At 42.8% G+C, this 22,452-nt stretch overlaps 2 protein-coding genes across 6 annotated transcripts in view; one reads left to right on the top strand and one right to left on the bottom strand.

Annotated features, from left to right (window-relative positions):
- LOC118364838 (trinucleotide repeat-containing gene 6C protein-like) overlaps nt 1–16,409 on the top strand; it is a 91,558-nt gene extending 75,149 nt beyond the window's left edge. For 3 of the 4 annotated variants that reach the window (XM_052527770.1, XM_052527772.1, XM_052527773.1), the window contains 6 exons: nt 5,761–5,958; nt 6,191–6,340; nt 6,683–6,799; nt 7,512–7,733; nt 8,388–8,601; nt 9,013–16,409. In XM_052527770.1, the coding sequence (XP_052383730.1) occupies nt 5,761–5,958; nt 6,191–6,340; nt 6,683–6,799; nt 7,512–7,733; nt 8,388–8,601; nt 9,013–9,370 (1,259 nt within the window). In that variant the 3' untranslated portion in view covers nt 9,371–16,409. The remainder of the gene's footprint in view (nt 1–5,760; nt 5,959–6,190; nt 6,341–6,682; nt 6,800–7,511; nt 7,734–8,387; nt 8,602–9,012) is intronic. The other variant, XM_052527771.1, reaches the window with a different exon arrangement.
- A 165-nt stretch (nt 16,410–16,574) lies between these two features.
- LOC118364845 (uncharacterized) lies at nt 16,575–21,761 on the bottom strand. Of its 2 annotated transcripts, none has more exons than XM_035746608.2 (5): nt 21,598–21,761; nt 19,575–19,931; nt 18,939–19,304; nt 18,107–18,210; nt 16,575–17,685 (listed from the first exon to the last, which is right to left on the bottom strand). In XM_035746608.2, exons 1-5 carry the CDS (start codon nt 21,650–21,652, stop codon nt 17,554–17,556), a joined length of 1,014 nt encoding a protein of 337 aa, XP_035602501.1. In that variant the 5' UTR covers nt 21,653–21,761; the 3' UTR covers nt 16,575–17,553. The 2 variants fall into 2 exon arrangements, with proteins under 2 accessions (XP_035602501.1, XP_035602502.1); XM_035746609.2 differs by having other exon boundaries at nt 18,939–19,301.
- Between the last annotated feature and the right edge of the window lie 691 nt (nt 21,762–22,452).

The raw sequence follows: 22,452 nt of genomic DNA, 5'->3' as shown, positions 1-22,452 counted from the left end.
CCGGTTGTTTTAGAGTAGAAATTTCTGAACATACATCGCCCCGTGATCAATTTGATAGATTATTAACGTTTACTAATACCTAAAGTTGCATTACAAAAGTATTTCGAAGTGTTTTGTGAAAGTTTATCGTCGACTTTTTTTTTAAAAAATGACGTTGCGTTATAAAACGCTGTTTTTTCCTTGCTCACACAGTCTTCATAGATCGATATCTAGGCTATATATGGACCGATTTAATCGAGAGAAAAAAGACCCAATAGTGATGTTTATGGGACATCTAGGAGTGCCAACAAAGATCGTCAAAGGTAATGAATGTTTTATATTTTATTTCTGCGTTTTGTGTAGCGCCGACTATGCTAATTATTTTGTTTACGTCACCTGCGGGTCTTTTGGGGTGTAGCTCTACGTCTTGAAATAATGTCCGGATAAATCTCAACCAAAATATTCTGTTGGAGACCGGAAGAAATGGGCTGTCTCTTGTTCGTTTGACCAAGAAACAAATCCTAGGCAAATGACAAGACTTGACATTGTGTGGAAGCTGTAGGTATTGCAACCTCGGCTCCGGGTAATGTGGTTTCCATTCAACAATACATTCAAGTGGCGCATTGATATATTTTCCAGTTTTCAGTGATGAAACACACGTTCTGTTATAGTCACAGCTGTGATTTAACCAGTTTTAGAAACGTCAGTGTTTTCTATCCACACATACTAATCATATGCATATACTATATTCCTGGCATGAGTAGCAGGGTGCTGAAATGTTGCGCGATTTTTAACAGAATGTTCGAAAAAGTAGGGGGTAGGATCAACAGGTTAATGCAACCGCTGTGTCGGATTTCAAAAACACATAATCTGAGTACGGAGCCCAAAACAGCCAAAATAAATATCTGCCATGTTGCGCAGTCAACATTAGTCATAAATAGCATTATAAATATTCACTTACCTTTGATCTTCATCAGAATGCACTCCCAGGAATCCCAGTTCGACAATAAATGTTTGATTTGTTCCATAAAGTCCATAATTTATGTCCAAATAGCTTCTTTTGTTAGGGCGTTTGGTAAACAAATCCAAACGCGCGTTCAGGCCCAGCCGAACGTCGGACAAAAAGTTCTAAAAAGTTATTACAGGTCGTCAAACTAAGTATAGAATCAATCTTTACGATGTTTTTATCATAAATGTTCAATAATGTTCCAACCGGAGAATTACATTGTCTGTAGAAAAGCAATGGAACGAGAGCTACATCTTATGTGAAATACTCGTGACTGAGATCGAGGCTGCTGCCAGACCGCTGACTCATTCCCCTCTCATCCGGCCCCCCTTCACAGTAGAAGTCTGAAACAACGTTCTAAAGACGGTTGATATCTATTGGAAGCCTTAGGAATTGCAAAATTACCCATATTCTACTGTGTATTTGATAGGGGCTGAGTTCAAAAACTACAAACCTCAGATTTCCCACTTCCTGTTTGGATTTCTTCTCAGGTTTTTGCCTGCCATATGAGTTCTGTTATACTCACAGACATCATTCAAACAGTTTTTAGAAACGTCAGTGTTTTCTATGCATATATTTAGCATGTGGGACTGAGTAGGAGGCAGTTTACTCTGGGCCCGCTATTCATCCAAAAATGAAAATGCCGCCCCCTATCCCAAAGAAGTTAACTTATTTTTAACCTATTTTGTACATAGTGTTGCTGCTACCGTCTCTTATGACCAAAAATTACTTCTGGACATCAGATTAACAATTACTCACCTCGAACTGGAAGAAGCTTTATCCTTTAAAGAAGTCTCGAGGTATTGCTCGCTTGAGGTAGAGTACCTTATGACAAGCTGTAGACAACACTATCTACCAAGAGTTCTCATCTATATTATTCATAGCCATCTATTTACCACCACAAACCGATGCTGGCACTAATACCGCACTCAAGCAACTGTATAAGGCCATAAGCAAACAAGAAAATGCTCATCCAGAAGTGGCGATCCTAGTGCCTGGGGACTTTAATGCAGGCAAACTAAAATCTGTTTTACCTCATTTCTACTAACATGTCACCAGAGGAAAACCAGTGCAACCAGAGGGGGAAAAAAACCTCTAGACCACCTTTACTCCACACACACGCATACAAAGCTCTCCTCCGCCCTCCATTTCCCAAATCTAATCATAATTCTATCATTCTGTTTACAAGCAAAAACTAAAGCAGGAAGTACCAGTGACTCGCTCACTACGGAAGTGGTCAGATGACGCGGATGCTACGCTGTAGGACTGTTTTGCTAGCACAGACTGGAATATGTTCCAGGATTCATCCAATGGCATTAAGGAATATACCACCTAAGTCATCGTCTTCATCCAGAAGTGCATCGTCTGTCGTCCCCCACAGTGACCGTAAGTACATATCCCTACCAGAAGCCATGGATTACAGGCAACAGATGCGCTAAATGCCTTTTATGCTCGCATCGAGGCAAGTAACACTGAAGTATGCATGAGAGCACCAGCTGTTCTGGATGACTGTGTGATAACACTCTCGGTAGCCGATGTGAGCAAGACTTTTAAACGGGTCATATTCACAAACGCAGGCCAGACTGATTACCAAGACGCATACTCAAAGCATGAGCGGACCAACTGGCAAGTCTGTAATACCTACATGTTTTAAGCAAACCACCATAATCCCTGTGCCCATGGAAGCGAAGGTAACCTGCCTAAATGATTACCTCCCCGTAGCACTCACGTCTGTAGCCATGAAGTGCTTTGAAAGGCTGGTCATGGCTCACATCAACAGCATCCTCCCGGATACCCTAGCCCACAAAAATGTGCATACCGCCCCAACAGATCCACAGATGGCGCAATCACACTCCACACTGCCCTTTCCCGCCTAGACCATGGAACACCTATGTGAGAATGCTGTTCATTTACTACAGCTCAGCATTCAACACCATAGTGCCCACGAAGCTCATCACTAAGCTAACGACCCTAGGACTAAACACCTCCCTCTGCAACTGGAGCCTGGACTTCCTGACGGGCTGCCCCCAGGTGGTAAGGGTAGGCAACAACACATCTGCCACGCTGATCCTCAACACTTCGTCCCCTCCTGTACTCCCTGATCACCCACAATTGCCTGGCCAGACATGACTCCAACATCGTCATTAAGTTTGCTGACGACACAACAGTGATAGGCCTGATCACCCGACAACAATGAGACAGCCTAAAGGGAGGAGGTCAGAGACCTGGCAGTGGTGCTAGGACAACAACCTATCCCTCAATGTGAGCAAGACAAAAGAGGACTACAGGAAAAGGCAGGATGAACAGGCTCACATTAACATCGTCAGGACTGTAGTGGAGCAGGTCGAGTTTCAAGTTCCTTGGTGTCCACATCACCCACATCACCAACAAACTATCATGGTCCAAACACACAAAGACAACTGTTAAAAGGGCACGACAACACCTTTTCCCCCTCGAAATTTGGAATGGGTCCCCAGATCCTCAAAGTTTTACAGCTGGACCATCGAGAGCATCCTGACCGGTCTCATCACTGCCTGATATGGCAACTGGTCGGCATCTGACCGCAAGGCACTACAGAGGGTAGTGCGTATGGCCCAGTACATCACTGTGGCCAAGCTTCCTGCCATACAGGACCTATATACTTGGCGATGTCAGAGGAAAGCCCAAAAAATTGTCAGACTCCAGTCACCAAGTCATAGACTGTTTTCTCTGCTACCGCACGGCAAGTGGTACTGGAGCACCAAATCTAGGACCAAAAGGCTCCTTCACAGCTTCTACCTCCAAGCCATAAGATTGCTGAACAATTAAAGCACCATCACACCACAACCTCCATGCTTCACGGTGGGAACCACACATGCGGAGATCATCCGTTCACCTACTCTGTGGCTCACAAAGACACGGTGGTTGGAACCAAAAATCTCAAATTTGGACTCCTCAGACCGAAGGAAACATTTCCACCGGTCTAATGTCCATTGCCCTTGTTTTTTGGCCCAAGCAAGTCTCTTCTTCTCATTGGTGTCCTTTAGTAGTGGTTTCTTTGCAGCAATTCGACCATGAAAGCCTGAATCACGCTGTCTTCTCTGAACAGTTGATGTTGCGATGTGTCTGTTACTTGAACTTTGAAGCATTTAGCCTGCAATTTTATTTTTTTCTCCCCAATTTTGTGGTATCCAATTGGTAGTTAGTCTAGTCCTATCGCTGCAACTCCAGTACGTACTCTGGAGAGGCGAAGGTCGAGAGCTGTGCGTCCTCCGAAAACACGACCCAGCTGAGCCACACAATCCCTGGAAACACCGTACACCTGGCGACCGTGTCATCATGCATGCGCTCGGCCCGCCACAGGAGTTGCTAGAGAGCTATGGGACAAGGACCCTCCCTTAACCCGGATGACACTGGGCCAATTGTGTGCTGCCCCATGGGTCTCCTGGTCGCGGCTGTCTGCGACAGAGCCTGGACTCGAACCAGGATCTCTAGTGGCACAGCTAGCACTGCATCGTGGGCTGCAATTTCTGAGGCTGGTAACAATGAACTTATCCTCTACAGCAGAGGTAACTCTGGGTCTTCCTTCTGTATACCACTGCGACCTTGTCATAACACAACTGATTGGCTGAAACACTTGAACCTCTCTGGAGTAGGGGGCAGTATTTTGACATCCGGATGAAAAGCGTGTCCAAAGTAAACTGCCTGTTACTCAGGTCCAGAATCTAGGATATGCATATAATTGGTAGTTTTAGATAAACACTCTAAAGTGTTAAAACACTCTACTATTTTCAATGGCTAGTACTAAAATTATACACCCAAGTCCTCCCAAATTGCAGTTCCTAGGGCTTCCACTAGATGTCAACAGTCTTTAGAAAGCGTTTCAGGCTGGTTTTTGGAAAAATGACCCAGAAATGGTAGTTTTCTAGGTGGCTCCCATTTTGGCTGTAGTGTTTCCAAGCGCGTGGAGGAAAGCATGTTCTTTCTTATTTATATCCGGTAATGAACATACTATTCTGTCTTAAATTGTATTGTTTATATGCATATTAGGATACCGAAGGTTTGATTATAAACGTTGTTTGACTTGTTTGGAAAAGGTTATTAGTAACGTTTGGGATTCATTTTGTATGCATTTTGATGGAGGGAAACTGAGTGGATTATTGACTGAAGCTCGCCAGCTAAACTGAGTTTTTATGGATATAAAGAAGGACATTATCAAACAAAATAACCATTTGTGATGTAACTGGGACCTTTTGGAGTGCCAACAGAAGATCATCAAAGGTAAGGCATTTTATATCGTTATTTCTGACTTTCGTGTCGCACCTGCCTGGTTTAAATATGATTTTCATGTGTTTTTATGCGGGGTGCTGTCCTCAGATAATTGCATGGTTTGCTTTTGCTGTAAAGCCTTCTTGAAATCTGACACGGCGGCTGGATTAACAAGAAGTTTAGCTTTATTTTGATGTATAACATATAATTTCAAGAATGTTAAATATTTGAATTCAGTGTTTTTGAATTTCGTGTTCTGCAATTTCACTGGATGTTGGCCAGGTGGGGCGCTACCGTCCCACGTACCCGTAAGAAGTTAAGAACGCAAATTAACTTTTAATAAGGAACACCTGTTAATTGAAATGCATTCCAGGTGACTCCCTCATGAAGCTGGTTGAGAGAATTATTCTACAATGTAGAAAATAGTAAAAATAAAGAAACCCTTGAATGAGTAGATGTGTCAACTTTTGACTGGTATTGTATGTATTTTAAATGTTAAATAAATAAATTCCTTTCACTTTTCCTAGGTGCCATTTCTGCTGCTTCTAATCTGGGCCCCCCTGGAAAGCCCCCCCACATGGATGACTCCTACAGCCCCTACAGTATGATGGGTGGGTCTGAGTCCCCCACCTCCCCCCTGGTTCCCCCTGACAGCTGGGGCCAGGGACCGGGAAAGAGCCCCAAGGACCAGATCACCAACGGAACGAATATCAACTGGCCCCCAGGTTGGTAGAGAAGACCAACATTCCTAACTCCCTTTCAATCAGATCCAACTTTATTTCACACGTGATCCTGACACTTTACTGATGGAGGACAAAGAAAAGAGATTTAAAACTATTCTAAACTGTTTTGATTTTAGAAAGATAAACACTTTTTTTTGTTCCCCACAACATGTGAGTTTTTAAATGTCAAATAACCAATGTACTGACTGTATTGTCCTCCATGTTGTCGTCTCAGAGTTCTGTCCAGGCGTACCCTGGAAGGGCCTGCAGAACATTGACCCTGAGAACGACCCCAACATGACCCCAGGAAGTGTTCCCAGCGGCCCCACCATCAACACCAACATCCAGGACGTCAACCGCTACCTACTCCGTGACCGCAGCGGAGGTGAGGAGGGGGGTCTATCAGGGAGACAGGGTCTGGAGTTAGTTGGCTTTGTTAAGATACACGGATCGTCAAATAGACTGTATACATTCATTAACAGGGCAGGTCTCTGCTGTTGATTCTCACAGTATTACTGTATTGACATTTCACTTTATTGACAACTTTAAGCTAATATCCTATTCCTTTCTGTGGCACTGAAGGGGTTACAGTACTACCTCACTTGTTGTGACCGTGTCATCCAGTAGCACAGGCCCTATTGTATTTATACGCTTTCTTTAAATCAAGTTGTACATGTTTCTTTCCCCACCACCCCCTCTGTCCATAACAATGGGCCACCACGGCTAGGCTCCTCCCCTCCTTCACCGCCTCAGAACGGTGCTCTGCCCCCCTCCGCGGACTGGCCAGTCAGTGGCTGCTACACTAGCTCTTTCAGTCTGTCCTCCCCGGATGAGGAGAGTGCAGGTACAGACCACAGCCCCCCCCTTCCAGCCCCCTATGTGGACATGCTGACCCATGGTCCTCATGCTTGACCCCCTTCCCTTCCCCTAATTACCACCATAGCAACACACCTTTATCCTATTGTTTGTGTGTGGTCTGTGTTTGTTGAGTGTTACGGTAGATAGGTCCTTCCTTTGCCAAATGTAATCCTACTACCAACTACCCAATGCTGGTTAATCAAGTCTGCCACGATGTGATTGCGTTGTACTCCTGGAATTAAGTTTGAGTGTTTGAATCAAGAAATGCTTTGAATGTTGTGGCCCTAGACGCCTATTCATAAGCATGTGTTGACGTGACATTTTTGTTGCCGCTAAGCAACCCACTCAGAATTACTATGAATACTTAAAAAATGTCCCCTTTTTAAATGTCTGAGTGACCCGCATTCTGTTTTTACATTTATGTTTCCTGTATTCATCAATGTGATCTCCAATATGAAATATATAAACCCAAGAAGCCAAGGTTTATTGTTGATGAACAAGTGTTAATGTGGGGCTTCTTTTTAAAACTTTGCATCTGCCCAAAGTTAGATGTCTAAGAATCTTTCTAATAGCAGATTATAGGCCTACATAAATTTCCTCAATGTGTCATAGAACATAGGCTTCCACAGAGGGTCTCCATCTCTACAACAGTAGTAGGTCTCATAGGTTCCCCTCTTCTCTCTCTCGCTCTCTCTCAGGTAAACTATCTGACATGAAGTCCACCTGGTCCCCGGGGCCCATCTCCCACCCCTCCCAGGCCTCTCTGTCCCACGAGCTGTGGAAGGTTCCCCAGGGGCCCCGCAACAACACAGCCCCCTCCAGGCCACCTCCGGGCCTCACCAACCCCGCCAAGCCCTCCTCCACCTGGGGAGGAAACTCCCTGGGCCTGGCCCAAGGCTGGAGCAGCTCATACACCTCAGGTGAGATGCCACAGTAGAACTCCTCAGCCTGAAATATAGACCGGGGGAGTTGCTCTGTAAGAAGCCTGGAAAGACTTAAACCTGGTAATATACCTAGTAGAGGAAAATCAATGAACGCGTCAACATCCTACCCTAACATAATGTTTTTGACACATTTACCTAAAGAAGCATAGTGTAGGACACCACATAGGCGTGTCATTTTCCTAGGTGTGTTCGTTGTACAGTGTGATTCTCCCCCACTTATGTTTTGAGCTCCCCTCCGCTCGTCACTCGCTGTAGCAAGGTGGAGCAATACACACCCCGCTGTGGTTAGAGGCCCTTGTCAAACTGAAGTCTTGCAGCTTACCAGATAAGACTCAAGTGACTTATCATGGCTTCAAAGAGAACCTAAACCGTGTGACCTTATTTTGACATGAGTCCTAAGGTCACACTGAGGTAATAGTACAAGAGTAAAAGTGCTTACATGAGACAATGAAAATATGTCATTTAAAAATAAAAAAAAATGACATCCATAGACGACAACAATGGACAACTTATGTACATGCATACAAATGTTGTCATGATAGAAGACAAGTTATTGACCAAAAATAATTGCTTTCTATTTTATGTGGACCTGAATATTGACTGATCATCAACCTTCTCTGTTTCTCTCAGAGGGCACAACCTGGAGCACAGACAGCTCCAACAGGACCAGTAGCTGGCTGGTACTGAGGAACCTCACCCCCCAGATAGACGGCTCCACCCTGCGGACGCTGTGCATGCAGCACGGCCCCCTCATCACATTCCACCTCTTCCTGACCCAGGGAAACGCTGTGGTGCGATACAGCTCCAAGGAGGAGGCTGCCAAGGCCCAGAAGTCCCTGCACATGTAAGACTCCCGAACTTGAAGGGGAAAAACCTATCTGGATTTTGTGTCGTCATGATGATGTGGCCAGTGACTCGTTTGTTTCTTGAAAGTCCAATATCGTGTGAACTTGACTGCTGACTTGAAAAAGCATTGTGGGACTGTATTAGTGGACTAATGGGAAAAAAATACCAAAAGAGTTTTGGAGTGGGTTTTGTCTTTTACCCATACTCTATGCTGTTCAGGGTAGTGATTATCTCAGTCTGACCTTAAACAAAACATTGTCTCAACTTCTAGGCTATATATATCTCACTGACAAAATAACAAAGCCTATAAAGAAATACTTGTACTGTACTTCACCACGTGTAAGAAAATCCATGTTGATACTATAACACCTGTAAGTATGTGATGTATAACTGAGCCCTGTCCTCCTAGGTGTGTGCTGGGGAACACCACCATCCTGGCAGAGTTTGCTGGGGAGGAGGAGGTGAACCGCTACTTTGCACAAGGCCAGCAGCAGCAGCTTCCGCCCACCACCAGCTGGCAGCCTAACCCCGGCACCAATCAGACGCGCATAGGCGGAGGCTCGCAGCAGCACGCCATTGGCCATCACTGGAGTGGCGGCCTTGGGGGAGGAGCCAAGACCGGTGGAGACCTGCTGTGGGGGGGCGTGCCCCAGTACTCCAGCCTGTGGGGGCCCCCTAGTGGCGATGATAGTCGCGGCGTTATCGGAAGCCCCAACCCCATTAACACGCTGTTGCCAGGCGACCTGCTGAGTGGAGAGTCCATGTAGGACAACACACTAACAAACCAACCATGAGGATGGATGTTTCAACGCTGGAACAGACAGTGGAAAAATAATAAATACACAAAAAAATGACAATGAACAGGAACAAAACCAAGCAAATCATGTGGCGATAATCAGTATCAACGGAACTGTGAATCGTGTACCGGAAGGCTGGGGGCGACGACACAAGACTGCTGACCCCTACGCCCTTCGTTTTTACGTTTTTTCCCCTCCTTTTTAGTTGACTTCTTAAAAGGGGATTTTGTTTTTAGTATTTGATAAATGTTGGAAGCAAACAAAAATGAAATGCCGAAAAGACTCAATGAAGAGAGAACCATTAAGTGTTTTTAAGTTTTCCATGAATATCGCACATTCTGTGTGAAATCTTTTTTAGGAGAAGCAATCGTAGAAGCTGCCATTTTGAATCTTTCCTTTGCCCACGAAACTACAAATTGATTTAAAAAAGGCCATTCCCAGCATGCCCGTGGTTTAAAGACCTTTTACTTACGTTATTGTTTTGTTTCCAAGCACTAATATTAGCCTTAAGCGCTCTACTGCGGCCCAGGTCCTCCTTCAATCTCAAGCCTTTTTCATTGTTTTGAAACTGAAGAAATATTGTGATTTTGAAAGCTTGCTCAGTTCCCATCTCTGAGCCAGTGAATGGAACAGAACAAGTGTGATCAACCAAGGTCGTATTCACTAGGAACGAAACGGAAGCAAGCGGACTGAAACTGAGGGACTACCTGAACTTTGTCCAATAAGAAATGCTTGTTTTCGCATGCTGTTGCAAAACGTTTTGCCACGTGTGCACCTAATGAATATGACCCCCAAGTCACTCGGCAGTATGAGGCCTGTCAACACTGACCCAACCAATCATCAGTTAAAACCTTTTTCTGTTTTTTTGGTCGTTAATTTGTTCTTAAAGGGATTTACACTGCTGTTTTTGTTCTTTTTGTATATCGGGCGCATTTTTATATCTATCGCAACATAAGCTGAGAGATTATTACACATCGACAGACCTAGCTGCATCTGTTTTATGTGTGTTCTTGAGTATATGTCTGATGGAACCTAATCATTCACATCTGGGAGTTCAGATTACCACTGCTCAGAAGAACTACGACTTCAGCTATACTCACCTAACGAGACTTACAGGTGCTTCTTGTCAATTATTAACATTATTAGTCGGTTCCGTTGTTTACCCTCTCGTCCCCATTATGGTCCACCAGTTTCTGGAAACGACGACAAAAAAAAAAGAAAACGCTTCAACTTGATGTGAAAGTTACATTGTGCAATATATACGCCACAGACCCTTCTTCCGTCCACACTCAAGTCCAAACAGGAACTGGTTTCTTTACATTTTTCGTTCTTGATTTTTGTTGTCGTTGATCAAAGCAAAGAACTTAAGAACTACAGAAACTTTACCTTTTCTAATTTTTGATTCCCACCAGGCCTCCCCTTGACCCCCCCATGAAAAACCGTTGCGTTAACTCTTGCCGGAGAGGAGGAGCGAGGATGGTGTTACTATTATAACTGTGTTCAGAAACTGTCTCTGCAGCCCTGAAACTCCTCATACGTACACATTGAACTGGGGTACATGAGAAAGCACCATCAGAAAGCCCTTCCTCTCCACGTTGCCACAGCCACACTGAACAGACTGAATCCAGGTGGGGGAGTCACTGGAGGGTCACTGGAGATCTGGCACAATACCAAATAAGAGGGGTTTATCCTAATGCAGTAGATCTACTACGAGTGTTCCTTGTATTTGGTACTGTGCAAAAATGTAAAAGATAGACTAACCTTTAGTCTATTTCAAAGGGTTTTATCATAGCACTTATGAAGAGAGCTAAAAGCTTCAACTTGCAAACCAATAAATCAGAAAAATGGAGCAGCAACTTTGAAAACTGAAAAAAAAAAGACAAAAAAAAGTACTCTTGCTCTTTTTGTACTGTATCTATACTTGGAAATAACTTCTGGTATTTGTTTGTTCCTCTTTGGTCCAAGGACTTGTATGAACTTTAAAATGGTAGCAGGATGAAGAAAAGAAAAAAAAGGAAGTCTACTTTTATCTGACAAAGTCTGCAGTGTTTGATTTTTTTCTAAAGACATTTTCTTTTAACTATATCAAAGTGAATATCACTGTTACTCCAAAATGTTTAGCCTTTTTCTTGTCTGGAGACACTAGACATGCAATGTTACCTGTCTCCGGCCAACGGTCGGTCGGAGTGGGGAGGGGGGCGGTCACGGTCCACTGAGTGCCTCTCTGCTGTGGTGCCCATGGCGATGGTCGCTAGGCAAGGCTACCCCCACAGCAGTATTTCCTCCTGGGCTGGAACCAAGCTCTCCCATTGGACACCCTCAGCCCGGCAGGAAACCACGCTCCCTCCAAGACTGGCCTATCAGCACGGAGCTAGCCAGCTAACGACCGCGCCAGCAGCACTCGACCTCGTCTCAACCAACCCTCTCCATTTCCCCTAATCTTCTTTCACACAAAGATCACTTTAGCTGGAAGTCAAGAGACAGTCAAATTTCTGGAATTTTGCCAGTGTTTGATGAATTTTATTTAGTTTTTGTTTGACGTTATGTATTTTTTTATTTGTTATTTTTGTCTACATGCAGTGGTCTTTTCAAGATGGCTGCTTGAAACTAGCCCTTTTCACTGTTCATATGCAGAAACACTTTGGTCAGAGGTGCCTCTGTATGTTCATCCTGTGTATTGAATGCAAACGAGGATCAATACTACAGCCCGTCATTGATTGTCTATTATTAGTTAGTATCTTAACTGATTGATTGATCATTGCTTTGTTTTGGACAGTATTCTGTAGTACTTCCAGGCAGTATCTCAAGAAGTGTAAGTTAGACCAATAGGGTGTCTCAGATGGGTGAGTGTGTCCTGCCTGACCCTCGCTGCTCCACCTGGGTTCCACCAGGGATGTCCCCTCTCGCCCGCTCACACAGCTGCTACTCTACACCCTCCAGTCCCCACCAAAGCAAACAACCTAGGCCATGGCCCTCCCCCTGACCAGACATAAACAGCGACTCAGTTCTGTTTCTATGCAAAAGACTAGAGGCTGCGGGCCCTTTACAGCCAACGTGCCAATCCTGCCTTAAGGGTTGAGCACCGACTCACAGAGCTAGACCCATTAACCTCCTGCTGTATGTACCCTTCAGCACTTAGAATATGTCCGCTCCTGGTCCTTATAGCTGGGTTTAAACCACAACACTGTCGTATTCCAAACTTCCACCCTCTATGCTGAGTTAGTACCACTGGAGTGGAGGTATAGTAGGCCTCTCTTTACTGTGCTGAAGACTGATCTCCTGTCAGCTTGAACTCAGGGTAGGAAATGCCGTTAAAAGATGCAGCTCTCTCTGTATGCATGTCCTTTTGCTGTAGTGTAACAGAGCCAAGTTCTACACTAACTAATGGCAAGCTGTGCAGTAGCTTTGGATAAAAGCGTCTGCTAAATGGCATTTATTATTATTATTATATAGTACTATAGACTTGTTTTGGTTGGAGAATTGTTTTTGGGGAACGGGATAGTAATGGTTTCCCTTCCCAACTATAGGCCTACTGTAATGTTACAATGTAGAGGCCCATTCTGCATGTAAGATGCCAATGTTATCCTATGTGCCAATACAATAAAATCTATAGATCTCAAACTAGCCCATGTTATACGATCTGGAGAAAGAGCTCTTCTCTTCCCAGGATGGAGGATCTTTGATAACCTTTGATGGAGGATCTTTGATAACCTTTGATGGAGGATCTTTGATAACCTTTGATGGAGGATCTTTGATAACCTTTGATGGAGGATCTTTAATAACCTTTGATGGAGGATCTTTGATAACCTTTGTGATGGAGGCAGGGGGGCAGGAGGGATCAAACAGATGGGTGGGGGCAACACACCTCATCCTGAACCACTGAGATAATATGGCCGGGTCTCTCATGGCACCCTGTTCACGATGTAGTGCATTATATAGGGACATAGGGTGCCATTTGTGGGGAATGCCCTGTTCTTGATAAATTCTTTGGCGGATCCAAGTATCCTATGGTGCACAGTCAGTTTGATGTTGGGTAATCCTGGGTACATATTTTTTTAAACCAAAAATGAATTTCTTGCATTTCAATGTCATTTTAATATGAAGTTTGACACAAAATCAAGAAGAAAAAATTATAAAAAATAAAAACGGACTAAAATAAAAGATCTATAATATGTTAAAACTAAAGCTCTGCACTTCTAGCTGAAATGTCTCCAGTCCAGCAACCTCTAACTTCTACCATCCAGGGAGTCAGAATGCAGGCTGGAGAGCCTTTTTGTGGATGCTGTATTTATCGTATTTGTTAGTTTCCTCTCAAAGCGGACCCACAACTGTATATTTCCACAGACCCAGATGGCTTCGGGCCCACTGTATCAGCCCAGGTCGCTCGCCTCACTGTTTCTGCGGTAGGCAACGAGAGTGGACGCATTTCAAAAGGTACAAAGTCTTAACAACAAAAAAAAACAAAAAAAAAAATGGGATAAGGCTACCTTTTTGGGACTGTTCGGCGTCCTGCAGCACACTAGCAAAAATCACTATTGCCTGTTTCTGTAACTGCCTTGATCCAAGCTCAGAGACCAATTAGCCGGGTGGGGGCCTCCAAACGTCCGCTCGGTGTGTGTGCACCAGCACTGAGGGGCAGGCCGTGCTCTCTCTCTACTGCTTAACTATAGATATATATGGATATGTACGCTGTGTGTGTGTGGTCGGTAGCACATCAACAGACACCTTGGATCTCAATCTCTGAAACCTTTTATTCCTCTTAAAAGGTCTGGGTTCAATACAAACTGAAGATGAGCAATATGTATTCCCCCTGCAAATAAGTGATACGAAGGAAATGGAATGGGTTTAGTGGTTAAACTGGTACTTGATGGATCATGAGTAATGTCTTTCCTACCTGCAGTTGGATATGCACGTTCTGGATTTATGAACATATTACAGTAAGTACCTTGAACTACTTGTACTGTATGTGAATTTGTCTAAACAACCCAACCTGAAATCACCTGTTTTTTAAATGCATACTTTCCCAGTAGAGAAAAATATCATTAAACATATCAACACACAAATATAAACACAAATACTTGAATCAAGGAGCGCCAATAACGTAATGTGAAGTCTCTTTTGTAAAAAATAAAAAATAAAAAAAATTGACTAGTACACTTCCAAGCTTGAGGTCATCAATTAAAAAAGATTGGAGAAAAAAAGTGCAAAAATCATTTGGTTGTGTGATTGAAAGTCAAATGTATGTGTGCAAACAACTGTGTGCTTGGCAGGCTTAGGACTGCTGTCATGTTCCATTCAGTATGTTGTGTATTGACATTGTTGTCTGTTCTTTTATTCAGTTTATTTTTTGCTTGTCAAAACTATATTCTGATAGACATTTTTCTTCTAACGTTGCACTGAGTGTCCTCTACCCCTCACTCAGCTAATCGTAGACAAACGAGGGGAGAGGGTGACAATTCATGTGTAAATGTTTACTCAAGGACTTAATGGAAAAAAAGTTTTTGTTTTATCTGTAAAATGTTTATCTACCTTAGTGGCTTTTATTGTGGAATAATCCAAAACAAGGATTATCATTGAGTATTGCACCATTTTCTTCTGATTACATACAAATGTCATGAAAAAAGACACAAAAAAATGGTCTAAGAATTGTGGCCATAGATGGTCGGACTAGTAATCTCTTAACTTCATATGGAAAGGGATAATGTGGGGAGATGAGTTTGTTACAGGACTCATTTCAGAGGTGCCTATATCTTGTTTTCTTTATGCATAGCCACCCGTCGTTTACAAACATTTCATGTCTGAAGTTGAGGAAAAAGGAATTTTGAAATGTTGAAAAAGACTAATTCCATCTTCCATCAAAATATGAACATAAAACAAACTTTGCAAAATGAAGATTTATGCTACTTTCAGAACTCTGGGATTGATCAGTGTTGTCGTTTTTAATTTCTCTTTTTTTTTATGTCGACAGACTATGTATTGAATTATTTGAATTTTGTCTTTGTAAAAAGACAACGCAATTTGCTCACTATCTTGCACACTCGTAAAGATGTGGATCTTGTCTCGGGAAGGCCAGGATTTCCAGAGTTCAAACTCCACCATTTGTATTTAAATTTGAGAGTTTTAAATTACAATAACTTTGAGAAATGTAACTCCAGGCACTGAAAGTTAGGGATTTAAATAGAATATGATATACCATTGCTTCTAAAAATCCATTGCGGTTACATAATTTACCAAATAAATGACTGAAAATGAACTTTGAGAGAAAGTAGAGTGCTTTACATGTAAAATTGCTTTACATTTAATTAAAATTGATCAATGGTTTTAATTGTCAAACGGCAGTGATTAGTTTTACTTATGCATTTTCTTTGAGGTTCCATCCTGTAACTTTCAGGAGCTTTGTGCATTACTGTCTCTGTTCCTGTGGCAGATATTCAATGAGTTAAGAGATTCTGTCTAATAGATGGTTTTCAGGAGACAGATTTGAAGTGTGTGTGGGGGGGGGTAGCTGGTTTTTAAAGGATCATGATCTATGCACAAGTGGGAGGGAGAGTCCAGGCTTGCTTTTCTCTTGGGGCCCGGAACTCATACTCTGGGGTTCAGGGTTTGATGTAGGGGTGTGTCTTTGTGCTACAAATTTGCTATGTTAGATTTTCTTCCCCCTCAGATTTATGGCAACTTTATTGCTTCGCCATGCTGTGTAATCCTTAAGCAATGAGCGCTTATCCTTCTGCTAAAGCACTGTGGGTTATACTGAGAAAAAGCCCATGACTTTTAAGGCGGTCTGGTTTTTGTAAGGGGGGAGGAGGTGGTACTCTGCCTTTTTATTTAAAAAAATAAACATTAAGGAGAAATGTCTGTACTGAGAAAGTTGTGGCTTTTAATGTTTTTTTTTTCTCCTCATAGAATGTGATTGTTAATGACATGCACCGGAAAAAAACATGTTTCCATGAGTTATGGAGCTTCTTTCGGACTATATTAATAAATTGACATTTTTCTTGGCTGTTAAAAAGCGTTTTGTCTTTCTTGTGTAGTCTTGATTTTTCATGTGGACATCAGTATTAATGCACCCCTAGAGACGAAACCACAACCCAGAGGAAGCCAGTAAACTAGATGCAGCCGGATAAGGAAGCAACTTTAGACAACTCTCACACACCACCAAGGAATACACTTGAAGCACCCCTTGTTATAAATTTATTTTTTTTACAGTAAGCTGTTGAGTTAAATCTCTGCACTTTTATTCAGGTCAGAGTGAGTTCTCAGAATTTGCATATCGCAAAAGGACATTACAGCTTTCACATCCAACTGAACTGCAAAGTCACTACCTCTGCTTACATATTACCTGTACCCCCTGTGTATAGCCTCACTTATTTTTCTATATGCTTGCAACTAAGCATTTCACTGTCAGGTCAACACCTGTTGTATCAGCACATGTGACAAATACAATTAGATTTTGAAGCTGTGGTTCAGCACACCATGCAAACACATCCGGTGGACCATCCCATGACTGGTTAATTTCCGATATGTAGCATGGTAACAAGCTCAATGTGGAAAGGCAGGCACCCTGTTGCGAGCTTGTGTCCTGGAGCTTGTCCACATATTAGCCAGTCCGCATTAAGACCAGGTTTCCTGGTCCCATCCAGTATTCAAAATATTGAGACATCTTGAAGCCATAAAGGTTTTATCAGTCTACACTTGATATCAAGACAATTTACCGGACCACAATGCATTTAATAGTCTACATCTGTCTCAGAATGTGGACAAAGGACGGGATGTTAGCACCAGGTATAAATTGGTAAGTCCTGATATTGGAATGGCCATGATTATCTGTTTCCTGCACAAAATGTACCATGTCAAAATACAACACAAGTATTACACTTAATATTTTTGTTGGTTTAAATACAATAACTTTTCAAAAAGTAAAGCAAGGCTACAACATTTAGCTGCCAGCATTTACATCAAATACAAAACATTGTTTATAACGCCACAACAGCATTTACAGTACAACAAACTATGTTAGGTGGATGTTTGTTTGTTTGTCCAAATTTAAGGTTATGTAAGTTGTAGTTGTTGGTGAGATTGGGCAGACCTTGTTCCTTGCAGTTTCAGATACTAGCGGTGACTCTTCGGGCCTCTCTGTGGTTCCTGTTGAGAACTCAGAGGGGGGGCCTCGGGTGGTAAGAGGGAGACACTTTTCCATTCCGGTTGGGGGGCCGCACCCCAACCATCTCCTCGTAGATGGAAGCCTGGTGGGGCTGCGGTTTGACACGGTCTCCTCGGGTCTTACCCTGACAGAGGACAGAAGCCAATCAGAGAAGAGCAGGTGAAAGTGTGAAATGATGCTTTGATTCAGTGGCATTCTTCCTCAATTTGATGCGTTTGACAAATCACTGGTACTTAGTCATACCTGTCAGAAATCAGTCTTATGGTACTGACAATTTGTCACTTGAGGAATACAGTAGCTACCAAATGAGTAAGTACCTATATACATTACAATATCATGCCTCCCCAGTCAACAACCATAGAGGTTACAGAGTGGCTTTATAAAATGTCATATGAATGAGAAATATGCAGAATGTGAGGTTGTAACGCTTTTTAAATTATGACCATAAAAGCAGCAAAAAAATTGGGAGTGGCTACCATTTCTATAAATAATATTCTGTGTGTCAATCCTTTTGTCCATAGTAAGTAGGTTACAGTCCTACTCACATAATGAGCCACCCCCAGGGCCATAAGGAACATGAGTAGTAACCCCACAGCAGCAGAAAGGGCATAGAGCAGTGGAGTGCAGCCAGTACAGCTACACCTAACACCTGGGGAAACAATGAGCAATATGTAGTGTCAGACTTTCAAGAATGTCAAATCACTTCCTAAATTAAAAATACATTGACAACCTTTCATATACTGTGTATGATTAAATTAATTACTAACAGACCATTGTCTGTTTGATAATTGTTACCTGAGTTAATAAACAATACAGCGTCATAGAAACAGCTTCCACAGATGACCTGGACATGTACTGGCATGAATTTACAGTTTAAAGGGATAGTTTGGGATTTTGTCAGATTCACTTGTCGATACCATTTTATGTCTGTGTGCAGTTTGAATCATTGCGCTAACGCTAGTTAGCATTGTCTCGCGAAACTACCTCCAACTTCCTTCATACTAGACACCAGACATAAAAACATATCCACAAGTTCATCTGACTCTGGGGAAGTAGCTAGGGTTCCTTGCCACAACCACAAACGATCCCTTAAAAACCAAAACCACTGACCCCATTTTCCTACTGCATCTGTCTATTTTCAAAATGAGTATAGAGACCGATGTGGGGAGGGGAAGTGGAGACTTTTCGTAAAGGTCTGGTCAAAAACTTGTATAGACAGACAACGCATAGGCACACAAAGGTTCCCAATGTGATGTGTAAGCTCAACGAATGAACAAGCCTTACTAAATCAAGTGTTACTTGTTTATATCCACTAGCCCCATATAAATCAGGTGTCTTATTAGGGTTGAATCCACTAGCCCTATGATAAACACCCACCTTGCACAGACACAAAGTACACGTATCTCCCTAGCCTGGCACTGTTGTCGGACCTGCCGGGGAGCAGCAGCTCACAGCTGTAAAAGGCGCTCTCTTCCGGCTGCATCTTTAGCAGGGTGAGGTTGTATGCTAGGCCTCCCAGACCCGTGCCCAGGTGAAGCCTCTCTTCTGAGGGGAACGAGGCAGAGGAAGAGGGGCGCTTTGAGTGGAACAGCACCTCCACTGGAGCCCGGCCCCACCGCCTCTTCAGGCATACCCCTTCCATGGCCGAGGGGGAACCGTAGGGGGCGAGGCAGGGGAGGACAGCTGACCCCCCGGCGCACGTCTCTATCAGGCCTACATCCATCTTGTTGTCTGAGACATCTTCTCCAGATGGGAAACAAACACTAGTATGACTGGCTTTGTGGGCGGGGTAGAGGAGAATATGTTGCTAGAGCCAGGGCTATTCTAAGGAGGAAGCAGTGGCAGGATGCATAACATGAACGGTATGGCTCAGCTATGGCGTCTGGAGTTATTACAACAAAAAAAGGAAAACACGCAGGCTACTGTGACTGTTGACTATGGTATCAATAACTCTATTCGTATCAAGAAACATAAAAAAGGAAATAAATGAATGAATCCATAAAGAATACTCACCAACATTGTCAACGTACAGAAAGAACTCCATATTGCTTGGAATCTTTTGATCGACGCTGGAGGCATCGGGGAAGACGAACTCACAGTAGTAGAGGTCTGTGTCTGTTCCCTTCAGTTGGCTGAGGGTCACGTTGACCCGGTGAGTACTCGGGTCCCCCGTGACATGGATGCGCTCTTTGACGTCACCGTAAAACGAAGGCTTTTGTTCAGTAAACATGAACAGGACCTCTTGGTTGGGCTGCAGCCACTTGCGTTTCAGGTAGAGCCCAATGGGCTTGGAGGCATTGAACGCAGAGATACAGTAGAACTCTATAGAGTCACCCTGCGTTCTCTCCAGGAATTCCATATCACAGAACACTAGGAGGCAACATATAGACGTTAGCTCCCCGTTTTTATTTTACCTTTATTTAATTAGGCAGTGCCATTAAAAACACATTCTTATTTACAATGGCGGCCTACCCAGGCGCAACCCCACGGACGACGCTGGGCCAACTGTGAGCCCTCTATGGGTCTGCATTGAAAAGCACTGCCTTAGACGGCTGTTTTTTATGGCTTGTTGGTGGTTATATAAGGGAAGCCAACTGTACTGGCAGCATGGTTTGCACCTCCCTAACGTGGTCAAGAAAGCATCTGCATAATGATCAATGTAGTCATATGGAACAGTTTCAGGCCTCTGTTTAACCTGTTACTCCTACCCCCTACTTTTTCGAACATTCTGTTAAAAATCGCGCAACATTTCAGCGCCCTGCTACTCATGCCAGGAATATAGTATATGCATATGATTAGTATGTGTAGATAGAAAACACTCAGACGTTTATAAAACTGGTTAAATCACGGCTGTGACTATAACAGAACGTGCGTTTCATCGAAAAGCACTGAAAATGCAAAAATATATCCATGCGCCACTAGAACCCATTGTTGAATGTGAACCACATTAAATGGGGCCGAGGTTGCAATACCTACAGCTTCCACACGATGTCAACAGTCTTGTCATTTGCCTACGATTTGTTTCTTGGTCAAACCGACACAAGGTAGCGCCTTTCTTCCGGTCTCCGACCGGATATTTTGGTTGAGATTTACCCAGACATTATTTCCAGACGTACAGCTATAGAATATACATCGCCTCGTAATCAATTTGATCGCTTATTAACGTTTACTAATACCTAAAGTTGCATTACAAAAGTATTTCGAAGTGTTTTGTGAAAGTTTATCGTCGACTTTTTTAATTTTTAAAAATTACGTTACGTTATAAAACACTATTTTTTTCCTTGATCACAGTCTTCATAGATCGATATCTAGGCTATATATGGACCGATTTAATCGAAAAAAAGACCCAATAGTGATGTTTATGGGACATCTAGGAGTGCCAACAAAGAAGATGGTCAAAGGTAATGAATGTTTTATATTTTATTTGTGCGTTTTGTGTAGCGCCGACTATGCTAAGTCTTTTGTTTACGTCCCTTGCGGGTCTTTTGGGGTGTTACATGCTATCAGATAATAGCTTCTCATGCTTTCGCCAAAAAGCATTTTAAAAATCTGACTTGTTGCCTGGATTCACAACGAGTGCAGCTTTAATTCAGTACCTTGCATGTGTATTTTAATGAACGTTTGAGTTTTAACGAGTGCTATTAGCATTTAGCGTAGCGCATTTGCATTTCCAGATGTCTAGATGGGAAGCCTGCGTGTCGGGTAGGAGCAAGAGGTTAAACTAACCCAAACAAATGCTGTTTTATAGGCATTAAACTACTCCATGATAAAGTAATCCAAAACTTGCAATGGCAGAAAAAAAATTACAACACCACAGGAGGTTGGTGGCACCTTAAATTGGAGAGGACAAGCTCGTGTTAATGGCTGGAGAGGAATGAGTGGAATGGTATCAAATAAATCAAACCTGTGTGTGTGTTTGATGCCATTCCATTCACACCAGCCATTATGAGCTGTCCTCCCCTCAGCAGCCTCCTGTGGCCAACACAGTTCCCCAATAAACTAACCCCACACCAAAAGTTGCAGAAACAAGACTTACCCAACACTGTATGTGCGATGAGCAGCAGCCAAACACCTGTCAGATGAAGAGTCATAATGACTTCCCTTGTTCTTATATGACGATGCTATCACACAATGAGCAGCATGCAGTGAACCTCAGACATAAGTGGAGTATTAGACTAGAATTGTTGAGGGTGACTCACTTGACTGTCTCAGCCAGATGAGGGGAAATTGGTGACAAGTTACAGGAACTTCTCCATCTCAAACCTTAACACTAAACAGGAAGAGTCGTTTGTAAACTACCCCCCACAAAAGTGTCATAGCAAAAAGCCACACCCACCTTTACATAATTACTACAAAATATTTATCTGTAAAGATGAGATGGTTCTGCAAATGCAAAATACTGAAAGTGTGTTGACCTTATACTAAGAGTATAAAATCCGGAGTATTTAGCCATTTGTAAAGCTGCAAAAATCTGTCAATTTCAGCCAAATACTGCTAATAGAGAATATATGTAGGTATCAAAACATGAGTTACTTTGAAGATGTTTAAGGTTTAAAAAATGTTATAAAAGTTACAACTATTCACTGTAACGTCATGGGAGATATTGCAAACAGTTACTTGAGAAAGTCAAGTTCACGACCCAAGACCATCTAGTGGTCCTCTTCCAGGTATAAAACAGGTTTTTAACAAGATAGACTTGGAAAAAAAAGACACTGAAAATTGTACACAATACACATGATTTATTCTTATAATAGTGTGTTTTGATACAAAGCATTTGGATTTTTACATTAGGATAAATTTATGCACATCAGCAAATGGAGAGAAACTGTGATACTGCCAACATGGTCTTGTGAAATAACATGTCTATTTGTTTTATGTGAAATGTATAGTT

This window comes from Oncorhynchus keta, chromosome 10 (genome assembly GCF_023373465.1).
Source record: "Oncorhynchus keta strain PuntledgeMale-10-30-2019 chromosome 10, Oket_V2, whole genome shotgun sequence".
In the NCBI taxonomy this organism is placed as follows: domain Eukaryota; kingdom Metazoa; phylum Chordata; class Actinopteri; order Salmoniformes; family Salmonidae; genus Oncorhynchus; species Oncorhynchus keta.
Note: the sequence above shows the minus strand (reverse complement) of the source record. Positions and strands in the feature narration are given on the sequence as shown.

What these genes read in the sequence shown, in the direction of transcription:
- LOC118364845 (XM_035746608.2), bottom strand. Translation starts at nt 21,652, where the DNA reads ATGACTCTTCATCTGACAGGTGTTTGGCTGCTGCTCATCGCACATACA. An exon ending in TCTGTACGTTGACAATGTTG is followed by an intron (nt 19,305 to 19,574) that starts GTGAGTATTCTT and finishes TCCCATCTGGAG; the next exon opens with AAGATGTCTCAGACAACAAG. An exon ending in GTACTTTGTGTCTGTGCAAG is followed by an intron (nt 18,211 to 18,938) that starts GTGGGTGTTTAT and finishes TTGTTTCCCCAG; the next exon opens with GTGTTAGGTGTAGCTGTACT.